Source organism: Dendropsophus ebraccatus, chromosome 8, assembly GCF_027789765.1.
Source record: "Dendropsophus ebraccatus isolate aDenEbr1 chromosome 8, aDenEbr1.pat, whole genome shotgun sequence".
Classification (NCBI taxonomy): Eukaryota; Metazoa; Chordata; class Amphibia; order Anura; family Hylidae; genus Dendropsophus; species Dendropsophus ebraccatus.
In genome coordinates this window covers 39,596,995-39,620,304 of record NC_091461.1, presented here as the reverse complement: position 1 = coordinate 39,620,304, position 23,310 = coordinate 39,596,995, and the positions used below count along the sequence as shown (strand labels likewise).

Below are 23,310 nucleotides of genomic sequence, written 5' to 3'. Positions count from 1 at the left end.
TGACAGCACTGGGAACTTCCCACTTTACACTGTACTCGTGTTGAAGCGGCGAGTAAGCGAAATTCTACGCGCATGCGCGTAACTGGTCCAATGTCACATACGGTCAGGTCTGTGGGCGGAGCAAGAACGTGTGTTTCGGCAACCAGTGGTACGCAGCGTGGCCACGCCCAACGACGTTACGCGTTACCAGCGGCTTGGGTGACGTAGTTGCCCCTGGTAACCTGGAGAGTCGCGGAGAGGATGGTGAGTGATGCGGAGCGGGGGTTATCGGTAACGGTATATCGGGGTGACGGGGGAGGAGATGTCGGTGTGGGGAAGGTAGGGGGATGATGGGGGGAATGGATGGAAGGTGTCAGAGGACAGGGCTCTTCCGTTGCTGGGACGCCATGATGCTGAGGAGGGAAGGGGGGACGCCGTGGGCTGCTCATCCTGGGTGACTCACACTAAGGAGATCTATAGGGATTACACTATGTAGCGCTGTGCTGGGGATCACCCCGGTAGTGTGCGCTACTAGCCGGCTCCATTCATCCATGGGGAGGGGGTCCTCTGTGTACAGCACTCATCTACAGCCAGGGCATGCTGGGAGTTGTAGTATAGCAACAACTAGAGCAGGCATGGGGAACCTGCGGCCCTTAGTGCTACGTAAGAACCCATAGAGAATTATTGGGGCGCTGGCAGCTCCATTCATTTGGGGGACAGTGAAGGTTTCTGGTGCAGATATGGGGGTTACCATCTTACAATAAAGTTTATTGAACTGAGGGCAGTGCATGTAATTTGGTCACTCACAGCTCTCTGTAGGAGCCGCAGCTGCTGCACCACATCTTGGGCTCTTTTTATAGAACTCTTGAGTGTAACCCTTGTGTCAGTCTGTGCTGTCTCCTATAGATGTCCTATAGATTTCATATGTGTATGCAAAAGAGGAGTCCGTGGAGCCTCATTGAAGAGTCTCAAAACACAGGACTAGCCAGATATCCCTCCGGGAAGGACCCAGCCAAGTGGCAGCTCCTGTTAGGAAACCACCAAATCCACCATATTAAGTGGCCCTATAAGTCAGTGTAATGACAAGGGATAAACCAAGGCTAGGTAACCATCCACAGACAGCTGTTTCGGGGTGTTGCCCCTCATCGGTGTGGAGCAGGATTCTATAAGAGAAACAGATTGCTGAACTCAGGGAGAACAGCCAAATGACAACACTGCCGGCTGCTAATGAAAGCGCTCAATGCAGTGAAGTCCTAGGTGCATTGCCCCCTGGGAAACATGAGTATGCAAAAGAGGAGTCCGTGGAGCCTCATTGAGGAGTCTCAAAACACAGGAATCCTGCTCCACACTGATGAGTGGGCAACACCCCGAAACAGCTGTCTGTGGATGGTTACCTAGCCTTGGTTTATCCCTTGTCATTACACTGACTTATAGGGCCACTTAATATGGTGGATTTGGTGGTTTCCTAACAGGAGCTGCCACTTGGCTGGGTCCTTCCCGGAGGGATATCTGGCTAGTCCTGTGTTTTAAGACTCTTCAATGAGGCTCCACGGACTCCTCTTTTGCATACTCATGTTTCCCAGGGGGCAATGCACCTAGGACTTCACTGCATTGAGCGCTTTCATTAGCAGCCGGCAGTGTTGTCATTTGGCTGTTCTCCCTGAGTTCAGCAATCTGTTTCTCTTATAGATTTCATATGTACAGCATGTGTTACCTGAAAGGAGTGATCCTTACTACCTAGGATGTTCTTGGTTGCCCAGGTAACACAACAAAACACAGTTCTTAAGACCTGACACCCTATAGACTATACAATCCCCCGTGCAGTCACCTCCCCCTCCCCAGCCTTCTAAGAACTACAAGAAATCCACCGTCCAGTACTGAGCCCTGACACCCAGAAAGTCATACCTTACCGAGCCCTGACACCCAGAAAGTCAGACCTTACCGAGCCCTGACACCCAGAAAGTCAGACCTTACTGAGCCCTGACACCCAGAAAGTCAGACGTAACCGAGCCCTGACACCCAGAAAGTCAGACGTTACCGAGCCCTGACACCCAGAAAGTCAGACGTTACCGAGCCCTGACACCCAGAAAGTCAGACGTTACCGAGCCCTGACACCCAGAAAGTCAGACGTTACCGAGCCCTGACACCCAGAAAGTCAGACGTTACCGAGCCCTGACACCCAGAAAGTCAGACGTTACCGAGCCCTGACACCCAGAAAGTCAGACGTTACCGAGCCCTGACACCCAGAAAGTCAGACGTTACCGAGCCCTGACACCCAGAAAGTCAGACGTTACCGAGCCCTGACACCCAGAAAGTCAGACGTTACCGAGCCCTGACACCCAGAAAGTCAGACGTTACCGAGCCCTGACACCCAGAAAGTCAGACGTTACCGAGCCCTGACACCCAGAAAGTCAGACGTTACCGAGCCCTGACACCCAGAAAGTCAGACGTTACCGAGCCCTGACACCCAGAAAGTCAGACGTTACCGAGCCCTGACACCCAGAAAGTCAGACGTTACCGAGCCCTGACACCCAGAAAGTCAGACGTTACCGAGCCCTGACACCCAGAAAGTCAGACCTTACCGAGCCCTGACACCCAGAAAGTCAGACCTTACCGAGCCCTGACACCCAGAAAGTCAGACCTTACCGAGCCCTGACACCCAGAAAGTCAGACCTTACCGAGCCCTGACACCCAGAAAGTCAGACCTTACCGAGCCCTGACACCCAGAAAGTCAGACCTTGCCGAGCCCTGACACCCAGAAAGTCAGACCTTGCCGAGCCCTGACACCCAGAAAGTCAGACCTTGCCGAGCCCTGACACCCAGAAAGTCAGACCTTGCCGAGCCCTGACACCCAGAAAGTCAGACCTTACCGAGCCCTGACACCCAGAAAGTCAGACCTTACCGAGCCCTGACACCCAGAAAGTCAGACCTTACCGAGCCCTGACACCCAGAAAGTCAGACCTTACCGAGCCCTGACACCCAGAAAGTCAGACCTTACCGAGCCCTGACACCCAGAAAGTCAGACCTTACCGAGCCCTGACACCCAGAAAGTCAGACCTTACCGAGCCCTGACACCCAGAAAGTCAGACATTACCGAGCCCTGACACCCAGAAAGTCACAGGAGCGACCACCGTAGTTGGGATCCGTGAAATAATTGAACATGTACAGCAATACAAAGTGATTGTGAGGAATCGTGCCCAGTAGGATGTTACCCTGGTTATGGTGGAGTGACTAATAGGGCTCTATTAATAAGATCATGGTAATGGCTCCAAACAGGATCGTCCCTAATGTCACTTACTGCAGCGACATATGGCCGTGGCACAGAGCAGCTACGTATCTGCTAAACCATCTCAAAGTACTTAATACCTTTCCTGGTCACGTGAATCGGATTTCTAGATCAGATAGAAAACAAAGCTATTGTGTATTACAGCCAAGTCAGCTCTAGGAAACTGCCCACAACCCCCAACGTGTATACTGGGGCAATGAGAACCCCAGTACAACAACCTTGTGATAGAGATATATAATAGAGAGAGAGAGAGAGGCAGATTAACATTAACACTATGAAAGTTACTATTTATTTTTACTCTTTTATATATTTTTTGTGCATATACTTAGTGAAGAGCTGCATTAGCTGCTATCTGCTCAGTCATTGTAGCCGGAGATTGTATCAGCCTTTCAATAGTTGAATTGTCAGATGAAATATTGCCAAGTGATTGTGTGTATGCCAGGCCCAGCAATGTGACTCTATGTTGCAGCTTTTGTTTGTCGTTTATACCATTACAGTGATGAACAGTTTTATACTTTTGGTTTGATATAGAGAAAATAGCTGTTTTATGTATAAAAAATGTAACTACGTACTTTACATTTTATGGGGGAAAAAAGGAATTTAATACCTGTTTTTTGTATTATATATTCATTGATCTTCAAATATAACAAATAAGTCAATGAAATCAGATTAAGAACAGAAAGGGGCCATTTGCGGAACATGGTCGTTTGTTTCATTGTTAATCTTTAAAATCGACAAGAGTCTATGGGTTAGGAATAGCACACTTAAAGGGGGGCTCAGGTGGGGGTAATGTTTTTAAATCAACTAGTATCAGATAATTATACAGATTTGTAAATTACTTGTCTAAAAAAAAAAAAGAATCTCTATTATTCCAGTACTTATCAGCTGCTGTATGTCCTGCAGAAAGTGGTATTCTATTCAGTCTGACACAGGGAACTGTCCAGAGCAAATCCCCATGAGGAAACCCAATACTGCTTTTACACAGTTCTTGTCATAGACAGAGGTACAGCAGAGAGCATTATATCTGACTGGATAGATTGCCACTTCCTGCAGGGCATTCAGCAGATAATAATAAGTTTTTAAATCAAAGTAATTTACAAATCTGTATAATCTTCTGTCACTCGTTGATTTCAATAGAAGTGATGTTAAAAATGAGTATAACTTTCTGATACTAATTTTAATGATTATCTGTCAAATCTGACAGATATTGCCCAGTGTAATAGATTTACCAATCAGCCAACAAACAAGCAAATACATATACAAAATAAATCTGCTATTGGCCGCATATCTCCGCATGTGCTGCAGGTGGTTGTTCTGGGTGTCCCCTCCATTGTTCAGTTACCTTCATTTTGGTAAAGTATTGCTCCTTAGAACAGGTCTAAATTCTGCTTCTGTTTGTCTCTTTAGGGTCTGCTGTCTATTTTGCGTAAATTGAAAAGCGCTCCAGATCAGGAGGTCCGAATCCTGCTCCTGGGTCTCGATAATGCAGGAAAAACCACATTGTTAAAGCAGTTGGCGTCGGAGGACATCAGTCACATCACTCCAACACAGGTGAGTGGCCCGTGCCGTTATGGTGAGCCAACTCAGGACAATACATATCCGAGACTTGCATGTCCACAGCTAGTTGTGTAAATGACAGTCCAATGGTGGAATTTGTGCTTTTTCTAGAGGAAGCATTCCAGTATTAGACATTGAGGTCTATTAGTGAATTGAGTCTTCCTTGGCCATCAGAATGGTTTCACATTTTTACATTCATGTTACAGCCAAGTTCTGGCCCATCTATGGGTCTAGTGACCCGAGCCAGAAGCATCATAGCGATCTCAGAGTTCCTTCTTATTTAGGTAAATTGATATATTCTTTGATTAATGGTATTTCTCTCTGGTAGCCCCCCTCTCCCCTTCCTTCTGTTCCTGCACCTAGTTTAGCACTGACATCATTGCTGGTCCTTCCAAGGTCATGGAGTAGTATATTAGCTTAGTGAACCAGGCTGTGGTTGTTTTCAGAATATGGCAGCTATTTTACATACATGGAGAGAGGCCTGGAAAATGGGCGAACCACAGCACCAAGGTGTAGGCATGGTAATTATATGTTTTTAATGTAAATTGGAGGGTGACTTTAATGTCTTCAAATGCCAAAGTGCAAGAATAAAATGACTTACAGGTCCATCTGGTTCTTTAATTTTGACAGAAAGAATAGATAATAGATGAATTATAATTCAGATTTTTAATGTAACTAAGAAAAAAAACTTACCCCGATGCCCTGCAGCTTCTTCTGTTCCATGCTGCTTGTCTATTCTCCTTACTGTTCTCCATGACAAGATGTCAGAACAGGACCTGCTCACTGACTGCAGTGTTGTGCTGCCTCGGCAAGCTTTCCAGACTACCCAGGTGTCTCTCTTAGGTATGATGACACCTAAATATCTGGCTGCTTTCCATCTACAGTTAGCTAATAAAAGTTGGTAGATAGAAGAACCCGGCACTCACCAAATAAATCTTGCTTATTTATTCAAGTGCATAAGTATTACAGTCAGGACACATTTCGGCCAAGCGTGGCCTTCATCAGCTTGTCACAAGCTGATGAAGCTTTTGGCCGAAACGCATCCTGACTGTAATACTCATGCATGCTGCACTTGAATAAACTAGCAAAATTCATTTGGTGACTTCCGGGCTCTTCTATCTACCTGCTGCTGGATTCATCCACCATGTGCACCACTGTCCTGTGGAGTGCCGGCCATTCTTCCAATGCTAAGCTATAATCTGCTACCAAGGACTGACTTTTTAATTATTTTTTTTTTTTATATCAACTGGCTGAAATGGACAAGCACATGTATTTTGCTTTAACATTTTATATCTTCATATGTGCAAATACATTACAACTAAAAGTAAGCTAATGATTGCTCAGGATGAGAAGAGAACCATCTTTCCTCCTGAGATGCTGCCTCTTGTCCATCACTTGTGTCTTGTAATACAGTTCAGCTCCAGATGAAATGCGGTAAAGTATAATGATTTATTTTGCTGTTTCTCTTTAGGGCTTTAATATAAAGAGCGTACAGTCCCAGGGCTTCAAACTCAACGTATGGGACATAGGCGGACAGAGAAAAATCAGGCCGTACTGGAGGAATTATTTTGAGAATACCGATGTACTTGTAAGTGTCCTAGTTTGTTAGTGGCATATTATACAGTTAAGCAAAGTGATCTAAAAGCGTAACTGTCATTTCAGGGTAATTTTTTTTTTAAAACATTAAATAACAACAGTTCAAGCTATTTTAAGAAACTCTGTAATAGGTTTTATAAACCAAAAGAGTTTCCTTCTGGACTGAAAAAGCAATCTCCCAGCCTCCCCCCCCCCTCCCTTCAGAAGAAGCAGGATTTCTGTCTCCATTATGTGGCTATGGAGAGGGGAGGGGCTGTTAGGAGTGACTGAGCACGGAGCAGTCCTGCAAAGCACAACACCCTGCAATCTTCTCTCAGTAAGTTTATAGATAAGCACTGACCTTTCTGACCCCAGAATCCTGCGGTTTAGGTGCCCAGAGAGTCTACAAACAGCTGACCTTCATGTCACCTCTTCCTGCTCCCTCATCTACCCCAGCCCCTCCCCCCTCCATAAGGATAGAATGGGAGAGCAGAGCCCGTCTTCACTGGCTTCTCTGTAATGAAGACGTGTTTGCCTGTTAATGCACACGTAAGAAGTCAGGGGGGAGGCTGGGAAATTGCTTCTTGAGTACAGAAGGAGGCTTTTTTGGCTGATAAAACCTATTACAGAGTTTCTTAAAATCGCTTATACTATTGATTTCTGCAATAAAAAAAAAATATGACAGTTATGCTTTAATGTTAGAGACTACTTGTCATTGTTTTTTGTAGTTTACCATTATTAAAGATATCAAGGATCAGCTGTCAGTCTAATATATTGGTTGGTAGGGGGTCTGCATTGTTGGTTAAGTGGTCCTTCATATATATCTCATTGATGTTATCGCATCCGCACATGGTTGGCCATTTATCCAATGCGCGCAAGGAAAAGACTCATTCAGGTCTTGCCCAGTGGGGTCTCACCAGTTAGTTTCTTGGCTGTCATTAGGCAGCCTGTCTAAATGGGGTGCTGATGTCTATCGGCGCAGAAGGCCATGGACCTCATTTACTTCAGTGGCCTGAGTGTAGTCAGCTGGTGTTCAGCTCAATTCATGTACTTATGAGTTTTTACATGGAAGCTTAGAAAATGACACTTTTGAGACACAGATACATCAGAACTCTATTTTGACTTTGTACTGATGTATTTGTGCTTTGGAAGGTACAGTTGTTCTTCCCACTCATTGCCTGGGGATTACAACCTGTAGTTCAGCTTGCAGGTATGACTAGTGTTAGGGCCGTATTATACAGCCGATCAATAATGTAAACGAGCGCTGATCTGCTAGATTGTCACTCGTTTACTGAGCCTATTACATGGCTCAACTGACGTGTAGCATGGGCTTTATATATATATATGTGTGTGTGTAATATATATATATATATATATATATATATATATATATATATATATATATATATATATATTATAGTGTTAGCGATGTCCGTGCAGCCTTTGCTTTTAGTGTAAAATATTAAGTTCATACACACCTCACCATGCTCCCCGGTAACTTCCTAGCCTCTGTCCGGTCCCACAGACACTGCCAGAAGAACTGCAAAGCTAGCCTCTGAAGTGACAGGCTGCTCAGCCAACCACTTGCTGTGGCCAGTGATTGGCTGAAAGCCCTGTCACTTCAGAAATCGGCTCTGAAGTTATCGTGGAGGCTGCGGGACTGGGCAGAAGCCAGGAAGATACCAGGGTGTATTTTCTGTACACAGTTGTCTGCAATGTGCGGCCGATTTTAGATCAGGGCCTAAACACACAATCAGCCGATGATGATTATCACGGACCAATAATCTGCCAAGTCAGTGTGATTCGGCAGATTATTGCTTTGTGTAATAGGGCCCTTAGACTGCTGCTTTGGGTATAATTTCTCTGCGGCCTTCTCTATTGCATGTTCAAACAGAAAGATTTCTCTAGGCATTGTGTTTCTTTTTCTATACCAGTATGCCTTGTGAACAGTTGTATTTAGCCATGCTTCGCATACTTTTATACAATGATGAAGGTATATTTCATTTGTTTTCACTTAGATATACGTCATTGACAGTGCAGATAGAAAACGCTTTGAAGAAACAGGTCAGGTTGGTATTGTCTTTCCTCTTTCCATTTGGCATATGCATGTAATGTTTGCATTATGGTTTACACAATAACTTCAAGCCAAGTAAAAGTGCGACATGGAGAGAAGGGAGCTACTGTACATCACACCTATGGCTGATACTGATGCCGCTAGGCTAATTTTAGAAACCAACGCCAGGATGTTGGTATATAATTTGATCAAACCATATTGCCCCATGTACCACGTGCCGGTCTTCTGCTTCACATGGGTCCCTACGCTAACTCCACACTGTGACGGTCAGCGACTGCCAACCCCGCAAAGCGTGCACATGCAGGGAAGGGAGGCCATGGAATGGCCCTGCAACCCCAATGTCACAGGAGCAAACCTAAAATGCCCCCCCAAAACCCAGCTGGCACCATCGGCGGGGAAGGCTGCCCCCAAACAACACAAGTATGAATTTGGTATTACACTCGCCATTACTGCTGCAGACAGAATGGGAAAAACATGGAGGTACTGCATCTGCAGCAGTGGTGGTAAGTGTAATACCATATTCATTTTGGTCCTGTGACATTGGGGTTGCAGGGCCATTCCATGTCCTCCCTTCCCTGCATGTGCACGCGTTGCGGGGTTGGCAGTCGCTGACTGACACTGTGGAGTTAGCGTAGGGACCGGTGTGAACCAGGAGACCTGCACGTGGTACACGGGGCAGTATGGTTTGATCAAATTATATACCAACATCCTGCCGTTGGTTTTTTAAATTAGCCGAGCGGCATTAGTATCAGCCATAGGTGGGATGTGCAGTAGCTCCCTTCTCTCCATGTCACAAGTAAAGAAAGTGCTGGATATAGCAGAGAATTAAAGGGGAACTATCAGCAGGTTAGATGAATCTAACCTCTTGACAGCCCCCTATAACGCCCAGGACACTGGGGAGGAAGAAGGTATGTGTCTTACCTTACTCCTCGGCGCTGGTCCCCCACACTGTTACTTGACATAATCTACAACCGGAAGCACTGTTAGGAGCACTGCCCTGCCCCACAGCATCATCCAGCCCACCTGCCCCATTGCTTATTAATGTAGCGGCTGGGCTGGATGACAATCTCTCCCTCCCCTTGCCTCACGTGTGGTATTAAAATTCCGTTTAGGTGACATGAGCAATAAAAAATGATCTGCTGTGTGTGACACAGACCCTCTGCTCTCTAAAAGCAAGAGCAGCTACTATGAAGGGGTTCTTAGCATGGTACATTGCATCCATTTGTCCTAATCACACAGATGGACAGTCTCTCTATCATAGAGAAGGCCTTTTAATCATAAGTCAAATCTGTTACTTACACACAGCTGCTAGAAACCCTGGCAAACATTGTCTCCTGGTTAAAGTAAAGGATTTGACCTGTTAAATTTCATCATCATCCTGATCCTTTTTTCTCCACTAGATCATCTGATCTAACACAATTCTAGGACCATGCAGATCAATAACAGAGACTGTTGTGTACATTGGGGGCTCATTGATGATGCTCTCTAGATTTGTTAGACTGGATACATCGACACAAAATAGTGAATGACCTGTATCATATCTCTTACCTTTTTTATTTTATTTAAGGAATTGGCTGAACTTTTGGACGAGGAAAAACTGAGCGGCGTTCCTGTGCTGATCTTTGCTAATAAACAGGATTTGCTGACAGCTGCCCCGGCCTCTGAAATAGCTGAAGGCCTAAATTTGCACACAATTCGGGACAGAGTCTGGCAGATTCAGTCGTGTTCAGCGCTCACAGGAGAGGGAGTACAGGTGAGCGGCACAGTTATCTCCTAGAAGGAATCTTATGCAGGTGGCCGTAATAAGCCAGAGCTCAACCAGAATAACATTACTTGCTTAGTAAATAATATGTAAAACATGCAGAAAAGCAAAGTTTTTTTTCCGTTTATTATTTTCTTGCTATGGCATTCCTTTAATTCCACATTTGATTTTTTAGAACACATGTCGAAAATAGTTTTGATCCATTTTAGTCTGGAATTTCCAGGGCAGACACATCAGAATGTGGGAGACAAATGTTTCTCAGTACTTGGTAGATCTTATCCGTAGTCAGTGTCAGTTGTTGAAATCTTACACAGGGTTTAGCTGAGACTTGAAGGGAACCTGTCGGCAAATACTATCCGGCCTACTGGCGTCATGTAATAAAGCAGGAGGATCTGAGCAGATTGATGTAGATTAGTTACCTGTAACTTAATTCAGATCTCTTGTCTTTCTTTGTCTAGGAGTCTAGTGGGCGGTCCAACAGGTCTGGAAGGTTGCCAGACATTGAATGAGACTGCCCATTCGATTTTTAGGTATAAAAGGAGGAGACAGTTCAGTTATGAGTTAAAGGGATTATTTTCTCCACAAAACTTGTTGACTTGTAGTCCCATTTTTTTTTTTTTTTTTTTCTTTGTTTAGGACTCCAGTGGGCTGTCTAACTCAACGATTAGTAGTCTCCCTGTATAAGCAGGCATACAGGGATGGCTGTCACTCACTTGATTCCTAAGCATAGTAAGAGCAAGGACTTGATTCAATATACTACAAGTTGTAAAAAAAAAACTATACATCAGTCTGCTCAGCTTGTCCAGTTTTACAACATGGTCCTGGCAGATGTTTAACTTTTAAGATATCATAAGAACTTGCCGTATGGGCGCCAAAGCCACATCACTTTTTTGATATGAAGGGGTTTAGCTCTGAATCTGTATTTTTTTTTTATCTGAACCCAGAACTAGAGTTGGCTGTATCTATGTTTTCCAGGGCTCCCTAGGGCTGTATCCATTAAGTAGCCACTGGTAATCAAATGCCGCACGCTCTGGTTCAAACAACTCTACCTGGAACAGGGGTGTCAAACCTTCAGCTGTTGCAAAGCTACATCATGCCTGGGCAGCCATAGCTTTAGCTTTGACTTTTCAGGCATGATGGGTATTGCAATTCTCTGGCCTAGAACATGGAAAATGTGTGGACTGTTTTGAAAATTAAAAGTGATGTGATCTGTCGCCTATATCACTCTGTTTTATTCCCAAGGCCCACTGAAGTTAATAAAGGCCAAAATCAGAGACCACCCACATGACTACTAAGCCAACAATAGGCAGAGATTTACATAAATTAGAATTTATCCTGGAACTTTTTTCACTAAACTATAAATCAATCTTCAGATCCTCCTGTTCTATAACATGCCTCATGTAGACTGGACTGCATTTTCAGTGTGAGGGTTCCCTTTAAGCACTTGGTGTCTGATATTTTGATTGGTGGAGGGTTGGGAAGCACAGAGCTCAGTTGAGCACTTGTGCCTCTTTATTTTATCAGTCGTAGGGGGTCTCAGCACCTGGATCCTGAGTGTAGCCATTATACATGTCCTTTTTTATCACAGACATAAAGTTGCCATTAATAAATTTGATCCCCCCAGTGTTCAAAACTCAGAAGGGTTTTGGTGCTCAGGAAGCTTGTGTAGGTAGTTACAGAATGAAATATCGGACCCAAAGCTCTTGCCAAAACAGAAGATGCATTTAAGGGGTTGAGTCATCTTTATTTATTGCAGCAGTAACCACTGCAGTGAGAATTTAGTATTATATGCTCGACATTCAAATAAATAACCATCCATGGCCACGCCAGGTCTGCCATAGTGAGCACCATACTTTTGCTGCAGCTTTCCCCTCAATTTAACCTCCTATATGTTCAGCCTTTTTACAGTTTGTCATAAAGTACCTGTAGAGTCCTTGTATTAAACTCTTTTACGAAGCCTTAGAACCTGACTGGGGATTTAGTATTCCAAAGGTAGACCACTGTTTAAGGATTGTTGCTTTTTTTCAGTACAGGGCAGGGTGCTAGCTGGATAAAAAGAGGCTTATTGGCAAGGAAAAATGTTTCTCCTTGAGTAGAGCACCATATTCGGAGATTTATAGGACGTTCATGCTCCACTGGTAATTCTGGAAAGGATTTGCAAAGGTATCATCATAAGGATTAATTCTAGGGGTGAATTACACCTACTAACAGCAGCTCAGTGGCTCTATAGTATGTGCTGCCATATGACCTACTGCACACACTGTTCTTATAGAGGCCTAATAGAATAAGGCACCTTTTATGTGCTGCTCTAACATCTGAGGCTGGTGCCTAGGATAGTGACTAGAGAAGAGCAAACCTTGAGCATTTGATTACCGGTGGCTGAAGAAGTTGGATGGAGTCCTCCAATAAAGGGGTTATCCAGCGCTACAAAAACATGGCCACTTTTGCCCCGCTCTTGTCTCCAGGTCAGGTGTGGTTTGCAATTAAGCTCCATTTACTTCAATGGAACTGAGTTTCAGACCCCACCCAGTCTGTAGACAAGAGAGGGGGAAAAGTGGCCATGTTCTTGTAGCGCTGGATAACCCCTTTAATGACAACTGCAGGCAGTACTAGGACTAGGACTTAGCGGTGGTAAGACCAGGTGCAGCCCAGAGCACTTGCTTTTCATTGATAATTATGGGCTGCACCTGGACTTGTCACTGCTTAAAGGGGCAATTCCAGATGGTGTCTGCAACTATGAAAAACACACAGCAATCATGACCAGTAGAGTCGTTTGCCAGATCACCAATAAGTGATCTGAAGATATTAAACGTGGATTAAATATAATTGATTATCTTGGTTGATTATCCGGCTGCAAGTGAACAATTAGTTATCCAAGTTGATGTTGTGAAGGCAGGAAAAAAGTGTGAGGATTTGTGGGACCTTGACAAGGGTATTGACTAGATGATTGGTTCAGAGCATCTCCAAAGTGGCAGCTCTTGCGGGGCATTCCTAGTGTACAGTGGTACGTACCTAACGAACTTGGTCGAACTGGTGAACAGGGTCTTGGGCATGTTATTGATGCATATGGCCCCTAGTCACCTAGTCCAGTACCACTAGACAGCTACTCTAGCACAAACTGCTGACCATTACATAGTTATACACATTGCACCACAGCTTGCTATAGATATATACTGGTCAGAGTTAGCCCCGTCTGATGAATCGCATCAGGTAGAAGGCACAAAGGTGCCCTAGATGGAAAAGGCAAGCTGGTGGAGGCAGTGTAAAGCTCTGGGCAATCTTCTGCTAGGAATCCTGGGCTCCTGGCATTCATGTGGATGTTGCAGTGACCTGTACCACCTACCTAAATGTTGTTGTAGACCAGGAATGGGTTAAAGGGGTTACCCAGTGCTACAAAAACATGGCCACTTTTCCCCCTACTGTTGTCTCCAGTTCAGGTGCGGTTTGCAATTAAGCTCCATTAACTTCAATGGAACGAAGTTTCAAAACCCCACCCAAACTGGAGACAACAGTAGGGGGAAAGTGGCCACGTTTTTGTAGCGCTGGATAACTCAGACATAACTTTAGGGTACAAACACACACACTGCAGATACGCAGCAGATAGGCAGCAGATTTGATGCTGTGTTCAGTTATTTAGATCTAATCTGCGTATCTGCTGCGTATCGCAGCAGTAAATACGCAGCGTATGTGCCGTGTGTGTTTGTATCCTTAAGGAACTTGACAGTTCAAGGTGTTGACTTGGCCTCCAAACTCAGAGATCTCATGGTGTCCTGACCAAGAGGGAGCTACACAATAATATTAGGCAGTTTGGTTTAATCTTAGGCTGCATTCACACATCCCGTGTTCTGTCCATAACACACAGACAACATGGACATTGAATACCTGATCTGGACTGTTTCCGGCCCCCCAGCATTATGTATCAATATCTTGTCATTTCATGTAAAGCCACAGAGATTCAAACCGTTTCCTATCCCCCAGCAAGATATTTATACATCATGCCAGGGGGGGAACAGTCCAGGTTGGGCATTGAATGTCTGTGTTTTAACGGACAGAACATGGGATGTGTGAATACAGCATTATAGATAAGTGTTTCTCAATTTCAGGTCACGTGTAGAAGATATCCCATAAAAAGAATGCCTGTGGTAATTCCTGATGCACTGACTTTAGTTATATCACCTTTGAAATACTAAGGAAATCCTGTAAACATGACCCGTTGATGGGCCTTAAAGACTGCAGGCGAGAAACACTGGTATAGATGATTGGTGTAATACTTGCATAGCAATCAGTTTTACATAAATGAGCAAATTTATTTCCAGTTGAGAATATTTTTTTCTGTAGAGTCAGTCGAGGACCCAGCATTTAGCTTCAAGAAAAAGCCCTTTAAAGCCTCCGTCTCTGCATATTGTATGTAAGACAGCATAGCATTTGCATGTTTCAGACCCGCTGTGTCGTCTTCACCCCCAGAGCAAAAGCTAAGATGTATACATTTCAGCCCACTCAGGACACTCTGTTCCTATAGGAAAAGCTGAAGCAACGGGAACCACAACAATACTGGGGAATTGTGTGGGAGGTAGTATACGTACGCCATATGCAGGTGAAGCAGCGGATGGGATTTATACCAGCACATAAAATCTGACTGTATTAGAATGTATATCTCCTGCACATGGCATTGACCTGTTATGGGAGGACATTGGATATCCTGTTTGTGTGGGGCATCTTTCATCTACGTCCCACATCCTATTAAACTTGTAATACTGTAAAATTCCATTTTCTTTTCTACTGTCACAAAAGGAGATTTTATTCATTGATTTACAGCAATCTGGATTTTTTTTTGGATGTGGAAATCTGAAGCCCTATACCTAAGTATCCAGGTCTCTGTTGGCTTCCCATTATCTTTCCCCTATGGGTTCCAGTGACCCGTACGCCGCTGCCTGTCGTTAGCGCTTCCCATTATTTCCAGCTCCTCTCAGATGCCTGCCTTCCTCCTTTATATTATAATCTTTTCTTGCCTTTGTTCCGTCCTGGGCTTCCCCTGAATGTGTCCACTATACGTCTACCCAATAGATGTGTGTTCTGTAGTTCTCCCGTCTGACCCCTGCACGTAGGGCTCCTTTAAGCTTCCCTGCATCTCACTCTCTTTTTATGTTGATATCAATCTGACGAACAGCTGGCTGTCTCTTTTGAGCCTGTCGCTGTGACTGCCTTGCCTGCTTTCGCTGGCTCCGCAGCTGTCTGCCTGTCTCTTTCTATCACGCTCCCTCCCTTTCTCACTCAACCTCTCATCTCCCCCTTCCCTTTTCACACACAGTCTGTCTCTGTGCTCCAAATAGGTTTACCATATTGATAAAGGATTCTAATGAAAAATACATACAGCCCGACTGCATTACAGCTCCCTGGCAGTATGCATTTTTCATAAGTGTCCTCTGCTTCATAATAGAAGCCTCAGTGTGCTGTGCATTCCAGCTAGGACTACAGGCGTCTTATTGGCCCCAGTGGGCAGACGGAAGAAACAGCATTGCTGAGCGTTGCCCAACTGGGGAACTCGTACGCAGCCCAGTCCGTCAGTTTGTAGTCATGTGACTGGTGTCTAGATAATGGAGGTGATTCTGTACAACACGTGATAACCGTGCGGACTGGTCTACATTTAGATCCAACCGGTTTGGTGCAATCTAGTTCAGAGCATGACAACCAATGTCTGATTTTATGGGCTATTTCACCTTTAAGACCAGGTAGAACTGAGGGGAAAACTTCTGAAAATTACCAGATGGATCCAAGTCACAGGAGAGCTGCATACATTGCAATGCATACATTTTCTGCTGGCCCTTAATTTTTTAGTGATTTTTTTTTTTTTAAACCAGACTTACTATTCTGAGTACGTTGGTTCCTCAGTTGTCGCTTCCCATGGCATTGTTAAAACATTTTAACGTTTTGCATGTTTGGCTTTAAATCAATTGAAAAAAATGCCTCCATAAGGTGGCGTCAGAGAGCTGCTCTTCATATCTGTCTTCCCAGGGATCTCCCAGCGGAGCATAAATGGCCTATATGTTTCAACACGTCTTTATGGAGCTCTCCCAAAGGAGAAACACTACCCCTATGGCTCGAAACCAAAACTTGCCAGCATATGCCTTGGCTCTCCAGTCCTCAGCTAACCTTGCAGTCTTTGGTTTCTAGACGAAATTGCTGTATGTATATCATTTACATGTATTAGGTGGGTTCATTGGCACCAAACACAATAGATGGACCTGCATGTGTACAGCTTTAGCATGCCTTCTATAAACCCTGGCATAGCAGATTGGGTGAATGTTGGCCTTGATGTAGTTGGGGGCATAAGAGGCTATGCATATTGCTGACAATGGCGGTCTTTGCTCTTTGCTGCAGCCATTTCTACAAAGACAGTTTTTCACAATGAGTTTCGGCCAAACGAGAGCTTTCCCTTTAAGAGCCTGGCTTCCATGACCTCTTGGGAGGAGCTGTATGGTGCGAGTGTCAAGGAAAATGCATTGCAGGCCCTTACTAGGTAACTGCTGAGCGCAGGCTTTGTATACGCCTTGCATCTTATTTCAGCTCCATTGCTATAGTGAGGGGATTCTTGCCTTCATATCTCCTTGCTCAGAATGCTGCTGACTCTCTCGCTGGCTGCCTTCCACACTCTCGCAGCTGCCTCTTTTACACGTCCTCTCACAATCCATCCTTCCTTCATTGCCAGTGGGGCTGCCTCCTCCCCATCCTGCTCTAGGCTTCCTATCAGGTTATCTAAGGGAAGCCTGCCTTTGCCAGTCTTCTGATTCCTCCCTATCATACCCGAATAGTAGGAGACAGCCGCAGAAAATTAACACCATCAATCCCAGTTCCTCCCACACCACTCTGGCTTCTTTCTCTCTTTCACATTGGTTGCTATGGCTTGGCTGTTGTAGCATAGTCACATAGATGTGATCACCACTAGGTGGCAGCGGAGGGAGCTTTAGATTGCAACCTTCTCTGTCATCTCCAGCCTGCAGGGTTCATTGTCGGCTCTGTCCCTTGAAGTCTGAACAGCAAGTTATAGCTTGTGGGGCTCCTGCTAAACTTCTATAATGAGTCAAGTCAGCAGCAAAAAAAGTCCCATCCTCTACTCCTACTCTGCAAGATATTATTTCTATATCAGCTTGTGCACTAGCCTATAGCTTACATTTGCAGTACTGGATTCTAGGGATTCACAATTATTTTGGTTTAAGGGCCACATGTTCAGGACCCTGTACATGTATTACAAGCATAAGCACTCCTACTGCTCTTGGATATAAGCTTTTGTATAAGCCTTTATTACTGACTAAAGACCATTGGAAAGGGAGGGGAGTATCACATGACTGCAAATTGACGCAAGGCTCATTTGTAGCCTATAACCATAGAGGCACACAGTTCTGCATAGGAGCTGGAGACATAAATAGTCTACTTTCTAGCAAAAAATGGCATTGCTCCTGTTCTCAGGTTGTTTCTGGTATTACAACTTGGCTCCTTTCCCTTCAATGGAACCAAGCTTCAATTCCACATACAAACTGAGACCAAGAGTGGCGCTGTTTGCGGAAAATAATCATAAATAATGAAGACATTCACATGAATGGAGCTGTGCTACGATACCAGTCACCGCACCACATATATCAATGGTAAGAATATAGCTAGGGATGAGTGAATTTACAGTACTAGGGAAGCAAAGTGCTTAGCTAGTATCTGACGTCAGCTCTTTAGCCAGCTGCCTTTGAACTCTTTTCCGCCCTGCTCCAGTTGCCTGGAAAAGCTGGTTCCAGTCCCAGGAAACTTCTCACAGTTTCCCAGGACTGTATCCAGCTTTTCCAGGCACCCAGAGAGGCGTGGCACAGAGTTCAAAGGCAGTTGGCTGACTAGCCGACATCTGAGCCTAGCGAAGTGCTTGACTTCCTTGCTTCCTTTAGCAGATTTTCTGCTAAAGATTTGAAGCCAAAGCCAGAAATGGATTTGAAAAGAGAAGAAATCTCAGTCTTTCCTTTATGACCTGATCTCTGTTTATAGTCTGTTTCTGGCTTTGGCTTCAAATCCTTGGCAGATAATCTTTCTGTGTAAATGGACCCTTAGTACTGTCAATTCGCCCCTCCCTAAATACAGCTATATATTTTCCAATACTGGGATACAAAACCCTATGTATTGCATCCCTGATGTCTGTCTGTATCCCTGATCTTCATTATATGAAGCAGCTGTTCTGTTTGGCGGTGCACTAATGCTGCAGTGTATTCTGGTCCTATCTCTGTGGGGGATATCATTAGGACTAATGACACACCAGTGTAATACGGGTGCTTTCTATGCTCGTATTATGGCTGATTGTCCTGGACCGACTCCGGTTTCATGCCGCAATCTATGGCTGCCAGTTAGCGAGTGCTGGAGACCTATCTGAGATCTGCCTGATATTAAAGGATTATATTGAAACTTTGTCTTAGTGCAGTCTACACAGTGCTATACCTTGCTTCTCTGTCTCGCTCGCAGTTATTACATTTCAGGAAATGATGAACCAGAAAACCCAGTGTATGTTCAGGGGTGTAGATTAGCAGATCTCTATAGCTGGCCTTGGTAATGTGCTATATTTCATGTAAGAGCTTTGTTATAATGCCGACGTGCCTGCCCTGAGCCCCCCCCCCCCTTCCCATAGATACCAGCATGTGAATGACTGCTGATCACTCCCTTCTTCTCACACTAATGTGCAGCACTCCATAGATTTCACGCTATCCGAGCAGCCTGCATTTTCTAATAGATCTATGTGATAGATGGGTAGATGAGCCCACAAATGCTGAGGGGGTTTGCAGACCCATGGCGGCTCATGGAGTCAGTGTCAGCTGATCTCCATTGTTTTTTGCGCTGCTTCAGCTATTCTGGTTCAGCCAATAAAGCCACATTGAAAATTAATGAAGGGCCATGTCTCATGTTTGGCGTGATGGCTCCTGATACGGGCAGATAGGTATCAGGCTACACAGGCTTGGGATGACTTCATTCCAGAGACACATCTGATACTTTAGCAGATTTCACTCCACTTTTGTTATTCACCACAGCGAGGTGGTGGATGAGAAGATGCATGTAGGATAGATATTTTATTGATTTTAATGCCGGTTAATGGTGAATGCAGATAATGTGATGTCACCCTTTAACCGCGTCTCAGGAATCCAATTTCACGTCGTGGATCTGGGAGCAAAAAAAACGCATACTTGACGTGACGCATTGAATATTTAGTATGAAGAGACAAATGACCAATTCATTGAGTTCTCTGCCACTGTTCCTACAGATTAATAGGGTTAATTTTCCTTTTAGAATTGCGCTGTCACATAAGTGACCCATTTTAGGAAATCGTTTTGTGTTTGCGTTACCACATCCATAGTTTACCTATATATCCATTCAGCATATGGACAGAAGAATTGGATACAAGCTCTGTTATTGAATCCAGATACAGTACGTTATTCAGTCCCATTGCCCCAGATACATAAAATCCTGTCGCTACCAGTACTGTCTGCCTTTACAAACATTTGTGCAGAATGGGTTATTGGAAAGAGCCCACTGCACTTCAGCGTGGTGCTGTAATAGGAGGCCACTTACGGCCCCATTATAATAGGAGGCCACTTATGGTCCCGTTGTAATAGGAGGTCACTTAGGGCCCCGTTGTAATAGGAGGTCACTTAGGGCCCCGTTGTAATAGGAGGCCACTTAGGGCCCCATTGTAATAGGAGGCCACTTAGGGCCCCGTTGTAATAGGAGGCCACTTAGGGCCCCGTTGTAATAGGCCACTTAGGGCCCCGTTGTAATAGGCCACTTAGGGCCCCGTTGTAATAGGCCACTTAGGGGCCCGTTGTAATAGGCCACTTAGGGCCCTGTTATAATAGGAGGCCACTTACGGGCCCCGTTCTCTGGAAAGTGCAGGGCGCCAACCAGTTGTACGGCAGGGGTGCTGACTATTGTTCTCTAACTGATTGACGAGCAATGGCCTATTATCAATCATAAAGTTCCAGAAATTCCCATCAGCAAGGATCCCAATCCAACCAATCTCATATTGGTGGCTTTTTCTAAGGCTAGGCTATTGGTTGTTAAATCTTTGTTAACCAGTTTTAATCAGCATGTTATCTATTTTGTATGGTACTCTCATGAAGGCCAGCAAGGTCTCGGCTGTTGGGTGCCCTGTCTAGTGTTGAGCGGACTTGCCGAACTGTTTGGGTTCGGAAACTTCTCCAGATGCTGAGTGTTTGGGTCCAAAGAACATTGCTGAATCCGAAGAGTTTGGCAAGTCCGCTCACCACTAATTCTGTCCTACTCTCAGATGAATGATGAATCATATTCCATACCATCACATTGAAAGCCTATTAATTCAATACATTGGAATACATGTATTCTTTATATATAGGTGATATTTCAATCCACTTATTGTCTTCCACTATTTATCCCCACAGAACCCGCCAATATAATAATATCATGTTACTTCCCCTTTAAGCCTGTTACCTGTTCCAACCTATAAATCCACTTTATGGGACAAGCAACCAGCATTAACATTAACACAGCAACATCTTTAGTGAAGCACCATCTGTCACCTCCTACATCCATCCGCCTCCATAGTGGCTGAGCTAGTATTGTTCAGTATAGATTAACGCTTAGAATCTCACTACTTTGATTTAGAAAAATCTTTGCCAAGTAATAAAGGGCAAGTTTTATCCGATGTGACTGCGGCCGTCACCTATTAATGTAATGCACCCAGCTTTGCCGTTATGCCTTATAAACCCTGTGTGATATTCCAAAGGTTTTATGTGAAGCCGTAGACTTTGGTGTTCCCCGCACTGTACTCACTGCACTTGCTCGGCTTCAGCTGTTTCTCTTTCCTACATGTCACATATATTTATGAGCTTTGGAAGATGTGGACACAGCGTGGTAAATATGGTTGTTGCTGTGAGTCAGGAGTTCCACAAGCAATACTGCTTATAGGGATATCCCTAAATTATGAATAAAAAAAAATCATACCACATATTCTAAATATAGTGTTAGTATAGCACCACCTACTGTCTCTTTTTAATAGATTTATTGTGTCCAACATATGTGTTGGGGTGGTCACACATCTTCTCTGTATCTGGGCTTGCCTGTAAGAAGATGCTAAAGGCATCCAGTCTGGTATTAAAAAGCTGGCACATTTCATGTGAAGCACTCACACTGAAAGAGCTCTAGCATTTCTTTTAATATAGAATTAAAGGGGAACTCCAGTCGTAAAGTTTTGTTTTTTTTTCCCCTTTCAAATTACCTGGTTTCATGTTATATAAATCTGTAAATTACTTCTGTTTAAAAATGTCCAGTCTTCCAGTACTTATCAGCTGCTGTATGCTGCAGGAAGTGGTGTATTCTTTCCAGTCTGACACCATGCTCTCTGCTGCCACCTCTGTCCATGACAGGAACTGTCCAGAACAGGAAAGATTTTCTTTGGTTTTGTTACTGCTCTGGACAGTTCCTGTCATGGACAGAGGTGGCAGCGGAGAGCATTGTCAGACTGGAAAGAATACAGCGCTTCCTGCCAGACGTACAGCAGCTGATAAGTACTGGAAGAAGTATGTATCAATGAATGACTTTTTTTCTTTAAGGATATGACCCTAAGTGATTCCCAGAATACATATTGGTTGAGGTAAAGTTATTTCTATGGCTATCCGGAGTCGGGAATCGAGAAGGTCTGATCTACGTTAATACTGGTTTACTGGGACCTTGGGTGTTTATTGCTATTTCCCTTTCTTTTATAGGATGGAATGAACTGGGTCTGCAAAAATGTTAATGCAAAGAAGAAGTAAAGGACTGAAAACAGTAATGGATCCACTCAAGACTGCAACACCAACTTTCTATTCACCTGCAAAGGACTGAGAGGTCACAGCTAAACTTGTCTTTTTGCACCAGTTCCCGATTAAACCGAAATAAACACTATATACTGGCCAAGAGTAGCTCATTCCAACCAAGCATGTCCACGCTCTTCTAGCCTACCTGCCATGTATTTAATCTCTTCAATGAAAGTCGTGTATCTTTTTAGACTCAAGTGTAACTGGAGATTTGCTGTAGTTGTAGAAAGGGGTCTTTGTTGAATGCCTATTGTACCATTCATTGGCATCAGTGGGTGATGTAGGAATGCATTTTAATAGTAGCTGCTCTGTATTATTGCCCAGGTGACCTCTATTCTCTATACACCATTGGAGTGAAAGGCACAGGATGGAAATGTTCTTAGCTCGGCCACAAATGCTGTTCACATCATGTTTACCGTAAGAGAGACGTTTTAGTAACCTTTGTAGCTACGACTGTTGTAACCCTAAGGTACGTTCATGGATGGTCCGTAATTTCCTTCTCTCCCCTCCTCTTCATGTTTAGCCGCTTTCTATTGATTTATAAACAATACTTGTGTTTGGCATAGACTTTGTGTGACCCATAGCACTTAGTCTCGACATATGGTTTCTTCACGAGAGTTACAGTATCAGATTTGGTGTTGAGTTTATACTTTTTTTAGTTAGTATCTGCCAATGATCAGCCCTACTAATATCATGTAACACATCCAAAAACAGAGTGGGAAAAAAATCACTAAAGGCCTTTGGTTAATAAACTGGTGCAATATGCTGTGGGTCATGGCAACCAATTTGATTATGGTGAGCATTTATATACAGCCCCTGGTGATCTTGCGTATCGGTAAATAAGTATATATGAGGGCATCAAGCTTTTGAATAACTTGCATATAATCATCCCCATGGACATAAGTGGTACGTCAAGCAGTTTTTATATCTGGCCGTTACATTGCATTTACATTGGACATTCGTAACCAAAATCAATTTCAAATTGAACAATTTTTTTATTTTTTTTTAGATTATCCAGTTTTACTCTATATGATCATGAGCTAAGCCCTAAAATAACAAACTGAAACTTATCACTGCAATCCACAAAGTTCTATACTGATCATCTGGGAAGTTCTCTATAAAAGGAATGTTCACAGTTTAAAGGGTTTGTCCAGCTTTTTAAAATTTTGGGGGGGATAAACATACTCAAATAGTCTAAAAAAGCAAAACCAGTAATACTCGCCATACTGCC

General features: G+C 44.1%; 1 protein-coding gene across 2 annotated transcripts; it reads left to right on the top strand.

Annotated features, from left to right (window-relative positions):
- The first annotated feature begins 86 nt into the window (after nt 1-86).
- On the top strand, nt 87-22,174 carry ARL3 (ARF like GTPase 3). Of its 2 annotated transcripts, XR_011364233.1 has the most exons (7): nt 87-243; nt 4,673-4,816; nt 6,294-6,410; nt 8,416-8,466; nt 10,039-10,224; nt 12,262-12,396; nt 21,990-22,174. XR_011364233.1 is itself a non-coding variant. In XM_069980205.1 (6 exons), exons 1-6 carry the CDS (start codon nt 241-243, stop codon nt 22,035-22,037), a joined length of 549 nt encoding a protein of 182 aa, XP_069836306.1. In that variant the 5' UTR covers nt 100-240; the 3' UTR covers nt 22,038-22,174. The 2 variants fall into 2 exon arrangements, 1 of the variants encoding a protein (XP_069836306.1); XM_069980205.1 differs by lacking the exon at nt 12,262-12,396 and having other exon boundaries at nt 100-243.
- Nucleotides 22,175-23,310: the final 1,136 nt, after the last annotated feature.

Coding starts and splice junctions, on each gene's coding strand:
- ARL3 (XM_069980205.1), top strand. Junction 6,411..8,415: donor TTGAGAATACCGATGTACTT/GTAAGTGTCCTA, acceptor GTTTTCACTTAG/ATATACGTCATTGACAGTGC. Junction 8,467..10,038: donor GCTTTGAAGAAACAGGTCAG/GTTGGTATTGTC, acceptor ATTTTATTTAAG/GAATTGGCTGAACTTTTGGA.